Here is a 19,417-nt window from a genome sequence, read left to right as displayed (position 1 = left end):
GATAGATAGATGATAGGGAGATTGATGGGAAGCACGGGGGCGCAGTGGTTAGCACTACAGTCTTGTAGCGCTGGTCAGCATCTGCAAAGAGTTTGTATGTTCTCTCTGTGTTTGCGTGGGTTTCCTCCGGGTCCTGCGGTTTCCTCCCACAAAAATTACCGGTAGGTTGATTAGATTGTGAGCCCCATTGGGGACAGGGACTGATTTGGGAAGCTCTGTGCAGCGCTGCATAATCTGTGTGCGCTATATAAATACAGAATTATTAATTAGCAGATAAATATGAAAGATTATAGAGTTTTCTAGATGCAGAACTTTAAAATAGATGATATATACAGTAGATGGATATGAGAGATAAATACAGTAGAAGAGAGAGAGAGAGAAGATTAATTAGAAAATAGAGAAAAAGCAAGAAATATAAATGGTCAGATTATATAAGGTAGATAACTAGACAGATAGATATATAGACAGGAGATATATAGACAGGAGATAGATGATAAGCATCTTCACCCGGGAATACAACCAAGGGTATTAACCCTTTCACCACCTGGATATTTTGTTGCATTATTGACCAGAGCAATTTTTACAATTTTGACGTTTAAAAATAAAATAAAAATTACAGCAAAAAGAATTAAAGGAAACTCAACAAACCACATATTTTCTGTAAGCAGACACTTGCCCCATTTTCAAAATTGCATTAAAGAGTTTATAGACATAGGCGCCTTCATGCAATTTTAATTCAAACTGAAACATTTTATAAAAAAATGCTTGAAATTTGACTTTGATGGCAAAAAATCTTCTCCAAACAGAAAATATTTACCTTCACATCTCCTAAATTTAGTAGATGGACAAGTGTAGAGTTCACAAATGTCCCATATTGATAAGTTCACATAAATAAATCCACATAATATCACTAAAACTCTATTTACTAGGTATCTGCTTATGAAATAAAAGGCAATAAGAGAGAAAGTGTGTTCTTAGATAGTTCTGCGTGGAGAAGGGTTAAAAACATGAATATTAGTTGATATTATCCCTTCTCAAAATGTAGTAACTTATAAAGTGAATATTTCCATTATCTGTGAGGTGCAGCAGCTCCTGTGCAGCAAATTCTCCCTGTAGCCTGATGGCTAAGAATCCGGTGGGGGGGGGGGGGACACTTCAGGGGGCTGTATCTCTGGCTCTCTGACACATAGAACCTCACTTCTTTTTTCTATGAAAGAAGAGAGTCTCCTCTTTTATATGATATATATATATATATATATATATATATATATATATAAATATATGTTTCTAAGTGTGAGGAGAACGGAGATATTAACTGTTAAACTGCTGTAGGGAGTGATTTTTATATATAAAAATCGCACCTGATATTCTCACTTTAAACCTGAATATCTCTGGATCCATGGCACCTAGAAACACAATTCAAGATTCATTTGAAAGAAGAGATTCTCCCCTTTCAGGGGGCCCTGGGCAACTGCTTACTTTGCCTACCCATAGAGCCGGCTCTGCCCTTTTGGTTTCAGTTTAAAAGGCTCACACAAAAATATAAGGGAGCCTTTGGTGCAGTGCAAAAAACATCTAAAAAGAACTGACAAATCCTCATTCATGGATCCATGGATCTGATATTGTCTATCTGACATTATTTTATTCCAATCTATTAACAAAATAGGGCAATGTGAACCAGGGTGGGGAGAATCCTTTGTGTGTCTAGGCAGAACCTCTTTATAAGCTGTCTCGGATCGCGGGTGCATCTGTGCTCCTCCGTGTGCCCCCGCTGCAGCCCGGTCTCCTCACTCACCTCTCCCGGCTCCTGCTCTTCCCCGGGGTCCTGCCGAAAATTTAAAGGGCCAGCACACCGCTAATTGGTTCACTGGCTGAACACCTCACCTTTAAGAATCCTGCCTCTTCCTGTGTCCCCTGCCGGATCTTTGTGCCTCACAGCCTAAGAGAAAGCTTCCTGGTGATTATTCCTGCGTTCCTGTGTATTCCTGCGTTCCTGTGTGTCTCCGCTCCTGAGTCCTGTGTAGCCGTGTTACCTGAGTTCCTCCGTGTTGCTGTGTTCCGTGTGCCTGTGTTCCCGTTCCAACCTGCCTGGACCTCCCATTGCTGACCCCGGATTTGGACTTGACCTCGCATCTCTGCCGCCTGCCCTGACCCCGAGCCTGGACCTAACTACGAGACTATCTTCTGCTAAGGTACCTCGGCTGCCACCGCGGGCTGGTCGCGCCTGTGAACGACCTGGTGGTATCCTGCCGCAGCAAGTCCAACCCGCTTTGCAGCGGGCTCTGGTGAAAACCAGGTGTCACTTGGATTCCGGTTCCAGGTGTTGGCTAGTTCCATCTCCCGCGGTGGTCCGGAGGATCCGCTGATCCTGACATAAGTCAGGGGTAGGGAACCTATGGCTCGGGAGACTAAGAAATAGGAGACTGTTTTAGTTTTTGAATTTTTTAAGCTGCCCTGTGAGTTCTCTGCAAAGGATCCCACTGAGCCTCTGTCGCCCAAGAGCCTACTGAAACCTGGAGCCCACCCTGGTTGTAAGGATGTGGCATATCTGACAACCAAGTACTTATCCCCTTACCTCCGCACCTGTTTTCCATGTTAATGCTGAGGCCATTTTTTTGTTTTTACTCCGTCAATTCCTTTTACAAACTATAACTTTTTTATTTTTCTTATTTTATTGTGTGGGGTCTTGTTTTTTTCAGGATGAAATGTAGGTTTTAATAGCACAATTTTTGATTTCATATACCCTTTCGTTTCATATATAACTTTTAGTAACCCTTTGTGTGTAGTAATTTCTTTTATAAAAATGTTGTGCCAAACCTAAATAATATAATAACTTTTTTCTCTGGGTTAATACACATGAATTGATACCAAATTTATAGGATTCTTTTTAAAATGACCTTCCTTTGTGTAATGAAATTCTTATGGGGGGAAAACTTTTGCAATGCCTCCTTCCATGCGCATAACTTTTAAAAATGAGGGCTTCTTTTTTTCTCAAAAAGATCTGTAGATTTTAGTTGTACATGATAGGGGTTTCAAAACTTTTTTGAATGAGATTAACAAATTTTTTTGTGTGATGTCAAATTGGGCATTGTTTTTTCCTTTATTTTTTAAAAAGTTTTTTTGTGGTACAGGATACATAATACATATAGTTTTGTACCACAGACTGGTATGGATTTGGAATTAAAAAATGTGTGTGATTTAATTTTTTTTTTAAAGGGGAGGATGATTTTTGTGTGTTGGTTTAGTTTTTTATATATAAAACTTAGGGTTTTTTTACATGGGGAAACTAACATGAGATCATTTGACATCTTATATAATGCACTGCACCAAGTCATTCCTCCTTAGAGTTTTGGGAAGACCCCCAAAACAAATGTTATTCTGCAGCTCACTAAGATCAACACCTGTCACTGTAGTTCAGTGAGTTGAGCAGGAATTATAGGCTGGACATTTTATGCAAGTCATAACCTAGTATAATGGCTCACATAGTCTTCTGTATTTGGCATTTTTAGCAGCCACATCAAGAGCCTCCAGGGACTGATAGGGGGTTTGCAGGTGTAGAGTTAATAATTATATTGAGCTATTAGGGCCCTGGGGCGCCATATACTTATCCACCTTCTACTGTCTCCCATAACTAACCCAATGGAAGATGGCAGTCCAGACAAGCCAATTGGATTCCTGGCTGCAGGAGGAATGCAGTGGAATCTAGTGGTTGGCAGGGGAGAAACTACAGGATTAGCAGCGGCTATGGGACCCATAGTGTCAGGCGGCCCGGCCACCCAACCTGCCACACTGAAGAAATATATACGAATTATGTACATATTGTACAACATAAAATATATATAACACTGCACATCTTCCACGGCACACACATGCGCTGGGAGCTCAAATGACAAATGTTGGGGGAGGGAGAGTGCTAGGGTCTGTGCAGCATTTAAACGTAGCGAGCATTTTTTTATACATGAAAATTCACTGGCTGCAGTGAATACACGGGTGCTGGGCCTGGAACGCTCTGTGCCGTACAACCCCCCGCATCCCCCTCCCTGGCCAGCTTTACGCCCTGCCTTGCCCCCTGGCAGGAAGTGTGTATATAATATGAATATATTATAATGTATGTATTCATATTTCATGTCTATATACTGTATGTGTGTACAAATTGTGTGTGTATATACTGTATGAGTGTGCATATAGTTTATGTAAGATGTGTATATACTGTATGTATAACTGTATACATGAAGGCGTATATGTGTGTATGAGTTTATACATATGTATGTGTGTAAAAGTGTATGAATGTGTGTGAGTGTAGAACTTTATGTGTGTATATAAGTTTATAAATATGTGTATAATGGAGTATATAAATGTGTGTGATTGTATAAACATTTGTGTGTATAAATATGTATACATTTTTGTTAAGGGGGAGGGGGGCTCCATGCAGAAATCTGCTATGTGGTCCAGCCTCTCCTAGTTATGCCCCTGGTGGTGGGAAAATATGAATCACAATCTGGCACTGCATGGAGCAATGGCCCTCTTCAAAGCACAAAAGAGCAAAAGGATTCATTTGCAATAACGCATACATCTATCATCTACATAAACTAGATATTTTGTACCAACTGTCCATCCAGATGAAAAATAACAGAATTTTTTTGGGGGTAGGCAGGTAAAATGTACAGGTCATTATCTCTCTCAGTACTCTTTCTCCCTCTGCTCAGTGGCGGTCTTTGGTTACACAAGTTTGATCAGTGAGTCTTGAAAGGTCTCATTGAACATTGCCACCACAGACTAGAATGCATTGCCCCTTGATGTAGGGCAATATTGTTTAGTTGTCTATAATATAAAAATACTATAAAGCCTTTAAATATGTTATCTAGTACAATACCCCTTACAGCTAAGCAAGATCCACTAACAACCATTAAAGGTTAATCTAAAGTAGTTCAGAAAGTTTCAGTCAAGCTGTAAAAAGTTAAATGAGATGTCAAGAGGATTCTGTTATCCCAGTAGAATATGGCTGCTGGATGGAGAACGTCTTATATTCTTTTAAAACTGCCATATCTTTGTTCTTTGTTGTGGGTGGCACATCACCCACACCAGGATTTTGTCAGAGGTAAGTAATTTCAGATTATACACAGAAATTTGAAGATTTTCTCTCTTCCAATAAATGTGTAATTTAACAAATGTTTATTAACAAATTGCATCTTTGTGGCATTTAGGAAAAGCACACACAGTGGTGTTTAGGGCTGATATGCATCTGTGACTTACATTTGTTTTGGTTCTCAAACACAGATTTATTGTACTTACACATGTAGAACACTATATCAGACTCTAAACACATGGTATGTATGTACACATCAAACCTCTCCGAAACATGATTTCTGAAATGTAAAGTAAAGTCTCCTAGCTCAGAAATATCTTTTACCTGTTATTCTTGTCCCTAAAATGACTTCAGATGGAGGGTCATATCATTTTAACTGTGCATGATCAATCTTCTTTCCAGGACCTGAATAGGTCCTGAATAGGTGATTGGTGACAGTTAGGATCGCAAGACCCTCCACTTGCATCTATTTTATGGACAGGGATGGCAGCTTATGAGGTAAAAGATATTCCGGAACCTTGATTTCATTTAAAATTGCAGGACATAGGAGCAGAACTTTTAATCCATGTATCTTGATAATATTTTACCCCCACATTTAGGCATACATTACAAAAACTTCATGTAACATATGTAACAGTGCCAACTTTTACCCAAAGACTATTAGTACAAAAAAGTAGAAGTTGTTTTATTTGATGCTACTATATCTTTTATACTACAATATCCTACATAGCCCTGTGACTGGATAAAGTAACCTATGCATGAATACTAATATTGTAATTAGTCACATTATTATAATATATTATGATGTTTTACCCATGTGGCTATAAATGTTACATTATAAATAATTTACGGTGACACATTTGCTCCCACTAGTTCACATATATGTATGTGTTTAAAGCAAAATGCAATAGACGTAGTAAAAACATGCAGTAGTAACGTTTACAAGAGTTCATTACATGGACAGAAGAACCTTTGTTGAAATAGATATTACAGGGGAAGAGGACAGGATGATGAGTATGATGAACTATACAGCACTAATGTGTAATAAATCCAATGGGGACATTGGAATAATAATACAAAGAAAGCAATGATAGTTCAGGGACACCGGATTTGTATCATTTCTGTTTATTTCCTACACTAATGCACTGTCCCTTGTAATCTTTTTTTTTTACAGTCCAGCTGCTATTATGGTTTGGAACAATTTAATATAATACTTTCATTACATTAGTGTTAGGTCGCAATGAAAGGGTGGAGAGCGCTAAAGGACTAAAAAGAAAACATTCTTGTTTATGATAACACAAGGAAACTGGCGTTCCACCAACAGATTCACTGTAGATCTGGACAAAGGAGGATTTATTCCATATGTCTGACTCCGTGCATGTATTTGTTTTCAGCACAGTTTACAAGGAACCTGTGACAAACAAACAAATTAATATGGAAAAGTTTGAATTTAACAATAGCAAATAGTTTTATTATGTGTGTTAGCAGTAACAACAATTACAAAGTTGCTCTACAAAGTATGCACTTAAAGGAAATCTACCATCAAAATCATGTGCAGTTCATGTACATTAACTCACTTAGGCCAATCATCTGACATATTGTTAGAATTTATGTTTTTAGGCGCTACATTCACATTGACGCGTGCCCGCCGTACCGTAGCACGACGGGCACACATTGGCACCCCGTAGAGGAGCTGCTCATCCCCGTTCCTCTCCATTGAAATACACAGCATGTATGCGGTACCGTACCGCTCCTGTAGGGCACTGTGCGCTCATTGGTGTGTATGGGGGACGTATATACGCCTTATATACGTCGGCTGTATGAACATCGGCCATATATATATATGTCCCCCATACGTGTGTGTGAATGAAGCCTAAAGCAGATTAAAAAACCTGGAGAGCAGACCCTGCATTTTTGGGACTCACAATGGTTACACAGCACAGTAATATTTAGGAAAATAATCTACTTTCTAATGGATGTTCTTTACATTCTAAGACCCCCTATGTGTTACATAGTCCTAGGTGTTGGGGTTAACTGCAGTTCCATCTAAGGTACAACTAGAGAGTGACTTGCAGATAAAGGGTCCTTGGTTATTTTTTCAGCGGATCTGCAGAATTGTGCATAAAATGTATATGAGCAATTCCTCTTTAATGTAATCTCTGTGTGTGCAGAGTTCAACCTGGTACACGATCAGCCTTCCATTGTACGCTATGTCCCTACACATAAGTCATGTACTCATATTTTCGTGCAGTTATAATTAGAATATGATTTGTTAATATATCAGGTGTCCATCCTGTTTCCTCTATTTATTTTTAGTATACAGGAAGAGATTCAGTCCTTAATTCATACATCACTCATTGTGATTGGTATTAAAGCAGATGTAATGACTAAACCTGAACCCGAAGGAGGCAAATAAATTTCCTACTAAAAGATGGGCCATAATTAAGGGCAATTTTATCTGTCTTGAAGGCAAGTTTATTGATTAATATAGTGATAAGCAGTATACCATGGTCTGGCGGGACCACACAGGTACAAGTGATTATAAGTGTTAAACAAACATCTGTATAGGATATCAGCTATCCTGGAGCTGAGAAAAAGCTACGCAGGTCATGCCCATATCAGTTTAAAGGCTTACTGAGAAAGGGAAAGCATATACATGAGCGAGACAGAGTAGATGGGGATGAAGTTTAATCTTGTTATTACTGTATGTACTCTGGTCATAACACGCTAATTTATTTAATGATATTCTGGTGGTTAAGTATTTTATATTTTTGGTGCTGTTATTGGACTTTTGCAGTGTGACGTTGATATTTACTCACATCATAAAATTCTGCGCTTGTATAGGTCTTTATGTCCATGTAATCTTTTTTATCATCCTTTTACCAGGGCCCTAACTTTTGTTTGTCTATATAATCACTTTGTTGTTTGCAGGATGAGTTGTATTTTATAATAGTAATGTCTAGTGTACATATTTTATATAGTGTAGTTTATAACTATTTGTCAATTGTTTTTTTATAGGTGGGGAATTCTTATTGCAGATGGGGAATTTAAAAATGATTTCCCCATTCTAATTATATATCTCATAAAGTGTACTGGTCTTCTTTTATTAATGGCATAGTACATCACACTTATGAAGTACACTGATTCCCAGTAGCCTGCTAGACCATTATAAGATCACTAGATTTCCATAGAAACCTACAAGTACTCCACAGTCTATGGCAGCCACTGGTGTGGACAGTAAAACCATAATCTCTTAGATGATGTGGTTGCTACTGAACAGGGCATTTAAGAGGTTAAAGAGATAGTATCAAAAGTTCTTCTGTTCGTGAAGGAACACTGCTGTCATTCAACAGCACAGCCCCAACTTCTATACTTGTTGTACAGTACCATAAAAACACAACGATGGTGGTGGATAGTATGCCGCTTTGTGGGAAGTCGCTTACCACTGTGCTATTCTATTACTGTGCTCATCTTGAAAGGGTTAATACATAAAGTTGACTTAGGCTGAATTCACACGATCATATGGGGGATGTATGTATGGCCACAAGCTTGCAGCCATACATACGTCTCCAATAGACGTATAGACGCATAGAGCTATACGGTACCACTCCGTTCACGGGGAAAAGATAGGACATGTCCTATCTTTCCCCATATGCACGCCTGTGCTCCATGCATCTCTATGGAGAGGGGAGGGGTCACCCCTCCTCCTCTACATTGCGCTGGACATATGCCCACCTGGCTACAGCCCGGTGGGCATACGTTCGTGCAAATCCAGCCTTGGTATTTAATGAAAACTAAGCATTTTTTATAATTTCTTTGAGATCCTAATTTTCGTAAATTTCAAACTTGTAGTCATTTTTGCCTCCTATTGACAAATAATTGACTGTAGACGCATAACCTGTCCCTAGATACAGCCAATACTTTTTCTTGAAGTAAACAATGAATAAAACGACAATGTAAGAAAACTCTACAACTTTGTTTTGTAATTGTCCCCCCAATCTATATTCTATGTTTGCTTGCATGATTTATATTAGAAATAAGAGTTGATTAATGATTAATAATTAGAAACATTAGAATGATTTATTTTTTTATTAACAAGCTCTGTTCAAGGAAAATATATTATTCATTTCTTATTGGTTGTATATTAGAATGATACTTTTTGATTCCGTCTCTATTATGTTGTAGATGAGAGCCACAAATTACAAGTTTCCAGAAAATCAGTCCAATATTCACGAGTTCATTCTTTTGGGATTCACCAATTTCAACAAAAATATTCAGTTGTTTCTTTTCCCCCTGTTCCTATTTATCTACATATTCACTATTCTGGGTAACTTAACAATCATCACCGTGTCCACCCTGGATTCCCTACTACACACACCAATGTACTATTTTCTCCGCAATCTGTCATTTCTTGAAATGTGCTACATTACAGTGACCCTCCCAAAACTGCTCAACACCTTTGTGGCCAAGAGGCAGACAATCTATTTTTATGCTTGCTGTACACAGATGTATTGCTTCTTCACGCTTGGGGTCACTGAATGCTTTCTTCTGGCTGTCATGGCATATGACCGCTTTGTAGCCATCTGCAACCCATTAAGATACTTTACAGTAATGAACAAAAAAACTTGCTTTAAAATGGCCACTGTGTCTTGGATCTCTGGCAACCTTATCTCCCTCGGACAGACTGCCTCTATCTTTTCACTTCCTTATTGTGGTCCAAACCTTATTAACCACTTCTTTTGTGACATCCCTCCAGTGCTGAAGTTGGCCTGTACTGATGTTTCTGCTAATGAGATTGCTGTTTCGGTCACTGGTTTTCTTGTCCTACCGTTACCCTTTTCTTTGGTACTTTACTCCTATGGACGCATCATTGCTGCTATTATGCGCATTAGCACCAATAAAGGACGCAAGAAGGTTTTCTCGACCTGTGCCTCACACTTTGTCTCTGTGACATTATTTTTTGGAACAGGAGCTTTTACATATGTTCGAGTAAAGACTAGTGATACTCCAGATAACGACAAGCTGTTGTCGCTTCTATATAGTGTTGTTACCCCACTTCTAAATCCTCTGATATACAGTTTAAGAAATCAAGAAGTTAAAGGAGGACTTAAAAAACTTATTCATAAAAAAGTAGGAATCAAGGAAACCAAAGCAAATGTTAACTCCAGCAATAATGAGTGATTAAAGGCAATCGCCCACTTGCATGAGTGTGATCAGCAGTAAGCACGCTTACACGGGGCTTGTATGATCCTGAAATAAGATCTTATCTTCATCAGCCCTGCAGATGTATTATTTCAGAAAAAATTGCTTTATAAAATTAAAATATTGGAAAATATTTAAATAAGGCTTGAGCACTCCTGTGAACGTCGTCCAAGTTGCTCAGCGACTGCTGGCACTTATTTCCTCCTCTTCCCTCCCTTTCCTCTGATGTCACCTGCTCTCGGGCAGGGGAATGAGTGGGAGGAGGAGGGAATAAGCTCCAGCAAAAGGCGTGAATAATTATGAGCAGACGGAGCTGTGGGTGGCTTGGATGACATTAACAGGAGTGCCGAAGCCTCATTTAAATATTTTTAGAAAGCGATTTTCTCATAAATAATACATCTCCAGGGCTAATGAAGATAAGATCCTGTTTCGGGATCATACCAGCGCCATGTAAGTGTGCTTACTTCTTAACACACTGATGCAAGTGGATGACTTCCTTTAAATACTGTTTTAAATGGTGTACTTATACATAGAAATCAACAATACCTCTCTGCTGGTTTTACTATGTAATAACCCTTCATCAGTAAAAGAAGGCTTTGCATAACCGTTCTGGAAATATATCCCCATAAACTAAACTTATCCATTACGTTTCATTTTTTTAATGAAAATAGTTATTCAGATGTCTATTGGTTCTAAATTTTCTGACTCTTACCGTTATTTTAAAGAGTTTAGGCCAGGGTCTTAATATTGATTACTTATCGTTAGAAAAGGCTATCGTTATGAGATGGTGGTTATCCAATGTGCAGTATCTTTGTGATCAACTGTTTTCATGAACTCCTGGTCTGAGACCTACAGACCTAACCTACAGAATAGTTTTATCATATTTATCAGACTCTAAAGTGAGCTGCTTAAAAGTTTTAATTAAAAAAACAAACAGCTGTTTTATTCTATTCTGTTGCAGGAAAGCATGAATACATTTGAATCATCATACTATTTTTACCATAAAAATGAACACATTGAAAAATACAAATCTTACCGCAAAAACGAGCCATCATATGCCCATATCAGATAAAAAGTTCTGTATTTTGGAAGGAATAAAACGTAAAAAAAACGGTCTGGGCCCTGAAGGCCATTTTAGGCCGTGTCCTTAAAGGGGTATTCTCGTCTGGGCACTCACATTCAGTTTAATTAATCTGCCATGTATAAACATTTCTTCAATTGGATGTTATTAAAAAAATGCTCCTGTGTGAAGATAATTTCTCATAAATGTAGTCATATGGACCATAGAAACGAGATGGCTTCCTCGGATACGACCACCTCTACTAAAGAGATTGCACAAAGAAACAAAAAGTTTTTGTATATAAAATGTCCTGGAGTTACTGCAGGTCCCGCAGCCGTCCTGTGGTAAAGATTGCTGAATCCTGGTGGTCCGGCAGGACTCAATAGCGCATGTCTGGCCACCGCTGCCAGAGTGTGAGGTGGTCGTATCCGAAGAAGCGGATCTCATTTCTAAGGGACACGTGGCTGCATTTATGAGAAATTATCTTCACACAGGAACATTTTTTTTAATAACAATTGAAGAAATGTTTACATATGGCAAATGAATTTAATTAAATGTAAATGCCCAGATGGGAATACCCCTTTAAGGTGTTAATAAATCTGGCATATAGAGTCACAACAGAAATAAAAAGTCCTTTCTGCTGAAAAAGTTAGTTTTGGTGTCAGAATAGCAATCATTACCAACACTACCTCTCAGGTATGTCCGGGGCCGGCACTATGGGTAGGCAAAGTGGGCAATTGCCGAGGGCCTTTCAAATGAATCTTGAATTTTGTTTCTAGGTGCTCTGGATCCAGAGATAGTCAGGTTTAAAGTGAGAATATCAGGTGGCATTTTTATATATAAAAATCACTGACAACAGCAGTTAAACAGTTAATATCTCCGTTTTCCTGACCCTTAGAAACACATTTATATAAAAGAGGAGACTCTCTTCTTTCATAGGAAAAAAGAAGTGAGGTTCTATGTGTCACAGAGCCAGAGATACAGCCCCCTGAAGTGTAGCCCCCTCCAGATTCTTAGCCATCAGGCTACAGGGAGCATTTGCTGCACACAGGAGCTGCTGCACCTCACAGATAGTGGAAATATTCACTTCATGTTACTACATTTTGAGAAGGAATAAAATCAACTAATGTTCATGTTTTCGAACCTTCTATATGCAGAACTATCTGAGAACACACTTTCTCTCTTATTGCCTTTTATTTCGTGATAGTTCTTTTTGCAGAAATTGACTGATATGATGAACATTCGATCCTCTTCGCCTAATGTCGCTACATATTAACACCGCAACCCAGAACATGTCCATAAAGTTATATGTAACACCAAAAACATACACATGGAATAAAGTTATTATTTTCCGCCATCCTCCATTACTTACACCTATGTTATGATGTTCTCACTCAGATTCTTATGAAGCGCGGAGGGTTCTGTTATTGTGCAGATAATACGTTGGCGCACATCTAAAAGTGACTTTTATTATGTCATAAGAGGGGTTTATGGATATATAGTTATTATTTGTGTTACCATTGTGTAAGGAGCATATAATGATAGATCTGTGTGACGCTCACGTAGTTTGGTGTCCCCTGTGGATATAACGTTCCCTTTGCTGCATATTTTGGTGAATATCCACATGTGGGGTCTGTATGATCTCCTCACAGCTTACTGTTTTAGGAAAGTAGATTTTCTTTATATGAGTATCTGGATTTGTACATATTTTAGAGGCAATTTTGAATGTTAATTGCCAAATGCATCGCCTGGTTGTTGGATTTCAAAATTCTATAGGTTTTATGGCGCCTTTACTGTTTATTCTGTTTTATTGCTACATTTTGCCGGTTGTGACTGTCTTACAATTTCTTGCTGAAAAGCAGATATCTAGTTATTATAGTTTTAGTGATATTATGTGGATTTATTTATGTGACCATATCAATATGGGACATTTGTGAACTCTACACATGTCCATCTATTACATTTAGGAGATGTGAAGGTAATTATTTTCTGTTTGGAGAACATTTTTTGCCATCAAGGTTCAAATTTTAAGTATTTTTTATAAAATGTTTCAGTTTGAATCAAATTTGCATGAAGGAGCCTCTGTCTATAAACTCTTTAACCCCTTAAGGACGCAGCCATTTTACAGCTTAAGGCTCAGCCCGATTTTTTGGATTCTGACTTGCTTCGCTTTATATGGTTATAACTTTTGAACACTGTTACTTATCAAAACGATTCTGAGATTGTTTTTTCCCCACATGTTGTACTTCATTTTAGTGGTAAATTTTGGCAGATAAGTTTTGCGTTTATTTACAAAAAAAAGAAAATGTGATGAATTTTTTGAAAAATTTGCCATTTTCGAAATTCTAAATCATCACGTTTTCAGGCAGATAGATTTACCAGCTAAATAAGTTGCTGAATAACATTTCCCATTTGTCTACTTTACATTTTCATAATTTCTGAAATATCTGGATAATTTATTTTGACGTCACGCGGCTTGCAAATAGAATATCGCTTTTCCGGATTTTCAGAATTGACTATTTTGGGGATAAATACAGTTTTGAATGAAATTTTACATATTTAGCATCAAAACCCCCTATATAACCAACCCATTTTCAAATCTGCACCCCTCAAGCTATCAGAAACCGCTTTTACGAAGATTGTTAACCCCTTGAGATCTTCATAGTAATTGAATCAAAATGGAGGTGAAATTTAGAATGGTCATATTGTTCCCTTATACGTTCATTTAGCACCAAAATTTACACATTTCCAAAATATAAAAAGAGAAAACCCACCATACAATTTGTTCTGCAATTTCTCCTGAGTACAAAGACCCCCCACATGTGGCCGTTACTTGTTTTATGGGGGCACAGCGAGGCGCAGAAGGGAAGGAGGGCGCTGCAGCTGCCAGGAATTTAGTTTCCTCATTGGCCCCTTTTGAAGGCTATAAAATTTTCGCTTTTTCGTTATTGGGGCCATGTGACGGCATTTTTTTTGCGGGATGAGATGCTTTTTCCATTGTTACCATTTTGGGGTTGGTATCACCTATTGTTGAAAATTTAGGAACTTTTTTTGAGGGCAGGAGTAGAAAAGCATCAATTCTGTACTGGATTTTTGACTTTTTTTTTTTTGGTGTTCACCGTATAGACTAATAGTCATGTTATCTTTATTCTATGGGTTGATACGATTACGGGGATACCAGACATGAATATATTTTCTTACGTTTTACTAAATTTGTCAAACAAAACCCTAATGTGGGGAAAAATCTATAATTTTTGTATTGCCATCTTCCAAGTGGCATAACTTTGTTACGTTTTTGGCTACGGAGCTGGTTGATGGCTTGTTTTTTGCGGGACATGTTGTACTTTGCACCAGTATCATGTCTGAGTACATATGGTTTTTTGGTCGCATTTTATATCATTTTTTGTGGGATTGAAAAGGTAAAAATCATAATTTTTGGAGGGTTTATAACAGTTTTTTTTTACGGCGTTTATCGTGGGGGTTCAATAATGATTTACTTTTATTCTACGGGTTGTTACGGACGCGGTGATACTATATATGTGGGGTTTGTGTTATGATTTAGACTTTTTTTTTGAGTTATATGTCTCTTTATATGTTTTGGGGGTTTGGGGCATTTTTAGTGATTTATGACTTTATTTTTTTATTGAATAACTTTTTTTTTTTACTTTTTCACTTTTATACCATGGGACATGAAGAAGCAATCTTCTGATTGCTTCTTCATGATAATATTCTGCAATACTCATGTATTGCAGAGTATTATCAGTGTCAGCCTATGCACTTGCATAGGCTGGCACTTTGCCAGTAAGATGACGTCACAGACGCCATCTTACTGGCAATTCTTGCTAGTAACTCTGGGGTCCAGATCGGACCCCAGAGTTACTATAGCAACGATCGGCGCCCCCCGAAAACGGTTCGGGGGGGCCGATCGTGGGGGAAAGACCCCCCAGATACTTGTTAGATGCCGCGGTCGCGCTGACCGCGGCATCTAACGGGTTAAGCACCCGCGATCGGAGACAACTCCGATCGCGGGTGTTACACTGGGGTGCCGGCTATTAGTTACAGCCGGCACCCCGTGTTTCCCGATGCCGGTTCGGCTCTGATCCAGAGCCGAGCCGGCATAGGAGCCGTGGCGGATATATCCGCCACTGAGCGCTAAGTCACTGCGCTCCGTGGCGGATATATCCGCCGCGGAGCGCGAAGGGGTTAATGCAATTTTGAAAATGGGGCAAAATTTTATTTTTTAAACTTCAAAATTGTAAAAATTGCTCTGGTCGATAAGGCGACAAAATATCCAGAAATGCCTGGCGGTGAAAGGGTTAATAGCCCTTGGTTGAATTCCTGGGTGAAGGTGCTTATCATCTATCTACTGTCTATATATCTATCTGTCTAGCTATCTATCTCATATAATCTGACCATTTATTTATCTCGCTTTTTCTCCATCTATTTTTCAATCAATCTTCTATTTCTCTTCTACTGTATTTATCTCTCATCCATCTCCTGTATATATGCTGTAACTACGTTATAGTTCTGCATCTGGAAATCTCTATTATCTTTTATATTTATCTTCTATCATAATAATTATAATTAATAATGCTCACAATCTATTCAACCTACCAGTCATTTTTTGGAGTGTGGGAGGAAACCGGAGGACCCAGAGGAAACCCACGCAAACACAGAGAGAACATACAAACTCTTTGCAGATGTTGACCAGCGCTGCAAGGCTGTAGTGCTAACCACTGAGCCACCGCACTGCCAATCATTCTCCCTATCATCTATAAAATTCTCCCATATTACAGTTTGTTTTACCATACTAAAGGAGACTCTTACTGACTGTGACTGGTTATAAAATAGTTTTATTTTGGGGCCCCACTTTTAGTTTTGCCCAGGGCCCCACTTTGTCTAGAACCGGCCCTGGGTATGTCTGTAATCTGGAGTTGTAATCCACAAGAAATTCTATATTTTTTTCTCCCAAAAAAAACTGAACTCCAGAAAACAGGACCTTGCTTCCTCAGGTATATCATGTGTGCACTTTGCTGCGGGTGCTCCTGGGAAAACCAAACTCACCATGAACAGGCCACTGATCTGGTAGTTCGTTCTATAGGGATGTAGGATCACAAGTAAGTAACCTCTCAAGATTAGGTCCCCTGCACATAAATGTGCTGAGTATGTGAAAATAGACCCATGTGCTAGTCAGATCCCACGGACTGAGCACAGTGCAGAGGAGAGGAGTCCTTGCATCATAGTTCTCTATGATGCAAGAAGTCCCTGTCTGCCGGCCAAAAAACAGTGATGAAAAGGTAACAACTGTTCAGCCAAGAGACAGGGACCCTTTGCATTATATTTCACTATCTGTGGGATCTGACCATTTCCATGGTACTGAGCATGTTTATGTTTAACAGGCCATACAGTGAAGAACAGAGAAACATTATCAAACTTTCCATTTTTAAAAGGTTCTGTTCACATAGCCCTAAACAAGCAGTTTTGTCAAAAGAATAGGGTTGCATGCTTTCAGATGGATGTGATGGAGCTGGAACTGTTGTGTTTTACAATGTATGTAGAAAGTAGAGTGAAAATGTGAAAATAACCTGGTGTTATAACTTGACTCACAAAATTGTCAACCAGATCTATCTTATTTATATAGCCCTATATACACTAGAAATCCATGTTTGTTTAGATTTGCCACATGACATTTAGATTTCCGACAAGTGGAAATCTGTGTTGCCATGTATTGTGTAGGCAGGGTGTAGTCAGTTGTGGCGCCAGCTTAGGGCATACCTGTGAAAATGCCAGGGTCTAGAGCTGCTAGGGGGCCCGTATAAGGCTGTACATAAGGAATCCATGGGGATGAGGGAGGCTGTATCTAATGAATCCATGTGTCAGAGAGGGTCTTATATAAAATAACCCCTGAGGGGGCTGTTTGGGATGATAAACTAGGGAATATTTTAGGGAAACAATATTTTAGTTTCTGAATTTTTAATGCTGCCACATGAGTTCACTGCAATGGGACCTACTGAAATCTGGAGCCGAAACTGGGTGTAGTCCAAGTCTTAACAGCAACAATGATATTGAAAATGTAAATGTCATATAGCTTTTGTCCTGCTTTGGTATTTACCAAATACCCTTAGAAAGTGATTATTTAAGTAATGATGTTTTTTAGTTAACGTGACTTGTTTTCCATCCATGTTAACATATATTTAAGAATTCTACCAAAAGTATGCATAGCTGTGCTTTTGACTACATGCTGCTATTGTTCCTGTGTGAAGATAATTTCTCATAAATGTAGTCATATGGTCCCTTAGAAACGAGATGGCTTCCTCGGATACGGCCACCTCTGCTGGAGGGATTGCACAAAGAAACAAAAAGTTTTTGTATATAAAATGTCTGGGAGTTACTGCAGGTCCCGCAGCCGTCCTGTGGTAAAGATTGCTGAATCCTGGTGGTACGGCAGGACTCAATAGCGCAAGTCTGGCCGCCGCTGCCAGAGTGTGAGGTGGTCGTATCCGAAGAAGCGGATCTCATTTCTAAGGGACACGTGGCTACATTTATGAGAAATTATCTTCACACAGGAACATTTTTTTTTAATAACAACTGAAGAAATGTTTACATATGGCAAATGAATTTAATTAAATGTAAATGCCCAGATGGGAATACCTCTTTAAGGTGTTAATAAATCTGGCATATAGAGTCACAACAGAAATAAAAAGTCCTTTCTGCTGAAAAAGTTAGTTTTGGTGTCAGAATAGCAATCATTACCAACACTACCTCTCAGGTATGTCTGTAATCTGGAGTTGGAATCCACAAGAAATTCTATATTTTTTTCTCCCAATAAAAACTGAACTCCAGAAAACAGGACCTTGCTTCCTCAGGTATATCATGTGTGCACTTTGCTGCGGGTGCTCCTGGGAAAACCAAACTCACCAAGAACAGGCCACTGATCTGGTAGTTCGTTCTATAGGGATGTAGGATCACAAGTAAGTAACCTCTCAAGATTAGGTCCCCTGCACATAAATGTGCTGAGTATGTGAAAATAGACCCATGTGCTAGTCAGATCCCACGGACTGAGCACAGTGCAGAGGAGAGGAGTCCTTGCATCATAGTTTTCTATGATGCAAGAAGTCCCTGTCTGCCGGCCAAAAAACATTGATGAAAAGGTAACAACTGTTTAGCCAAGAGACAGGGACCCTTTGCATTATATTTCACTATCTGTGGGATCTGACCATTTCCATGGTACTGAGCATGTTTATGTTTAACAGGCCATACAGTGAAGAACAGAAAAACATTATCAAACTTTCCATTTTTAAAAGGTTCTGTTCACATAGCCCTAAACAAGCAGTTTTGTCAAAAGAATAGGGTTGCATGCTTTCAGATGGATGTGATGGAGCTGGAACTGTTGTGTTTTACAATGTATGTAGAAAGTAGAGTGAAAATGTGAAAATAACCTGGTGTTATAACTTGACTCACAAAATTGTCAACCAGATCTATCTTATTTATATAGCCCTATATACACTAGAAATCCATGTTTGTTTAGATTTGCCACATGACATTTAGATTTCCGACAAGTGGAAATCTGTGTTGCCATGTATTGTGTAGGCAGGGTGTAGTCAGTTGTGGCGCCAGCTTAGGGCATACCTGTGAAAATGCCAGGGTCTAGAGCTGCTAGGGGGCCCGTATAAGGCTGTACATAAGGAATCCATGGGGATGAGGGAGGCTGTATCTAATGAATCCATGTGTCAGAGAGGGTCTTATATAAAATAACCCCTGAGGGGGCTGTTTGGGATGATAAACTAGGGAATATTTTAGGGAAACAATATTTTAGTTTCTGAATTTTTAATGCTGCCACATGAGTTCACTGCAATGGGACCTACTGAAATCTGGAGCCGAAACTGGGTGTAGTCCAAGTCTTAACAGCAACAATGATATTGAAAATGTAAATGTCATATAGCTTTTGTCCTGCTTTGGTATTTACCAAATACCCTTAGAAAGTGATTATTTAAGTAATGATGTTTTTTAGTTAACGTGACTTGTTTTCCATCCATGTTAACATATATTTAAGAATTCTACCAAAAGTA

The 19,417-nt window shown here is 38.8% G+C and overlaps 1 protein-coding gene across 1 annotated transcript; it reads left to right on the top strand.

Annotated features, from left to right (window-relative positions):
* Window positions 1-9,271: 9,271 nt before the first annotated feature.
* On the top strand, window positions 9,272-10,267 carry LOC140106434 (olfactory receptor 10A7-like). The gene has a single exon (XM_072131246.1). The coding sequence runs from the start codon at window positions 9,272-9,274 to the stop codon at window positions 10,265-10,267; it is 996 nt and encodes a 331-aa protein (XP_071987347.1).
* The last annotated feature ends 9,150 nt before the right edge of the window (window positions 10,268-19,417 follow it).

The sequence above is a fragment of the Engystomops pustulosus genome, chromosome 1, assembly GCF_040894005.1.
Source record: "Engystomops pustulosus chromosome 1, aEngPut4.maternal, whole genome shotgun sequence".
NCBI lineage: Eukaryota > Metazoa > Chordata > Amphibia > Anura > Leptodactylidae > Engystomops > Engystomops pustulosus.
This window is presented reverse-complemented; position numbering and strand designations above follow the sequence as displayed.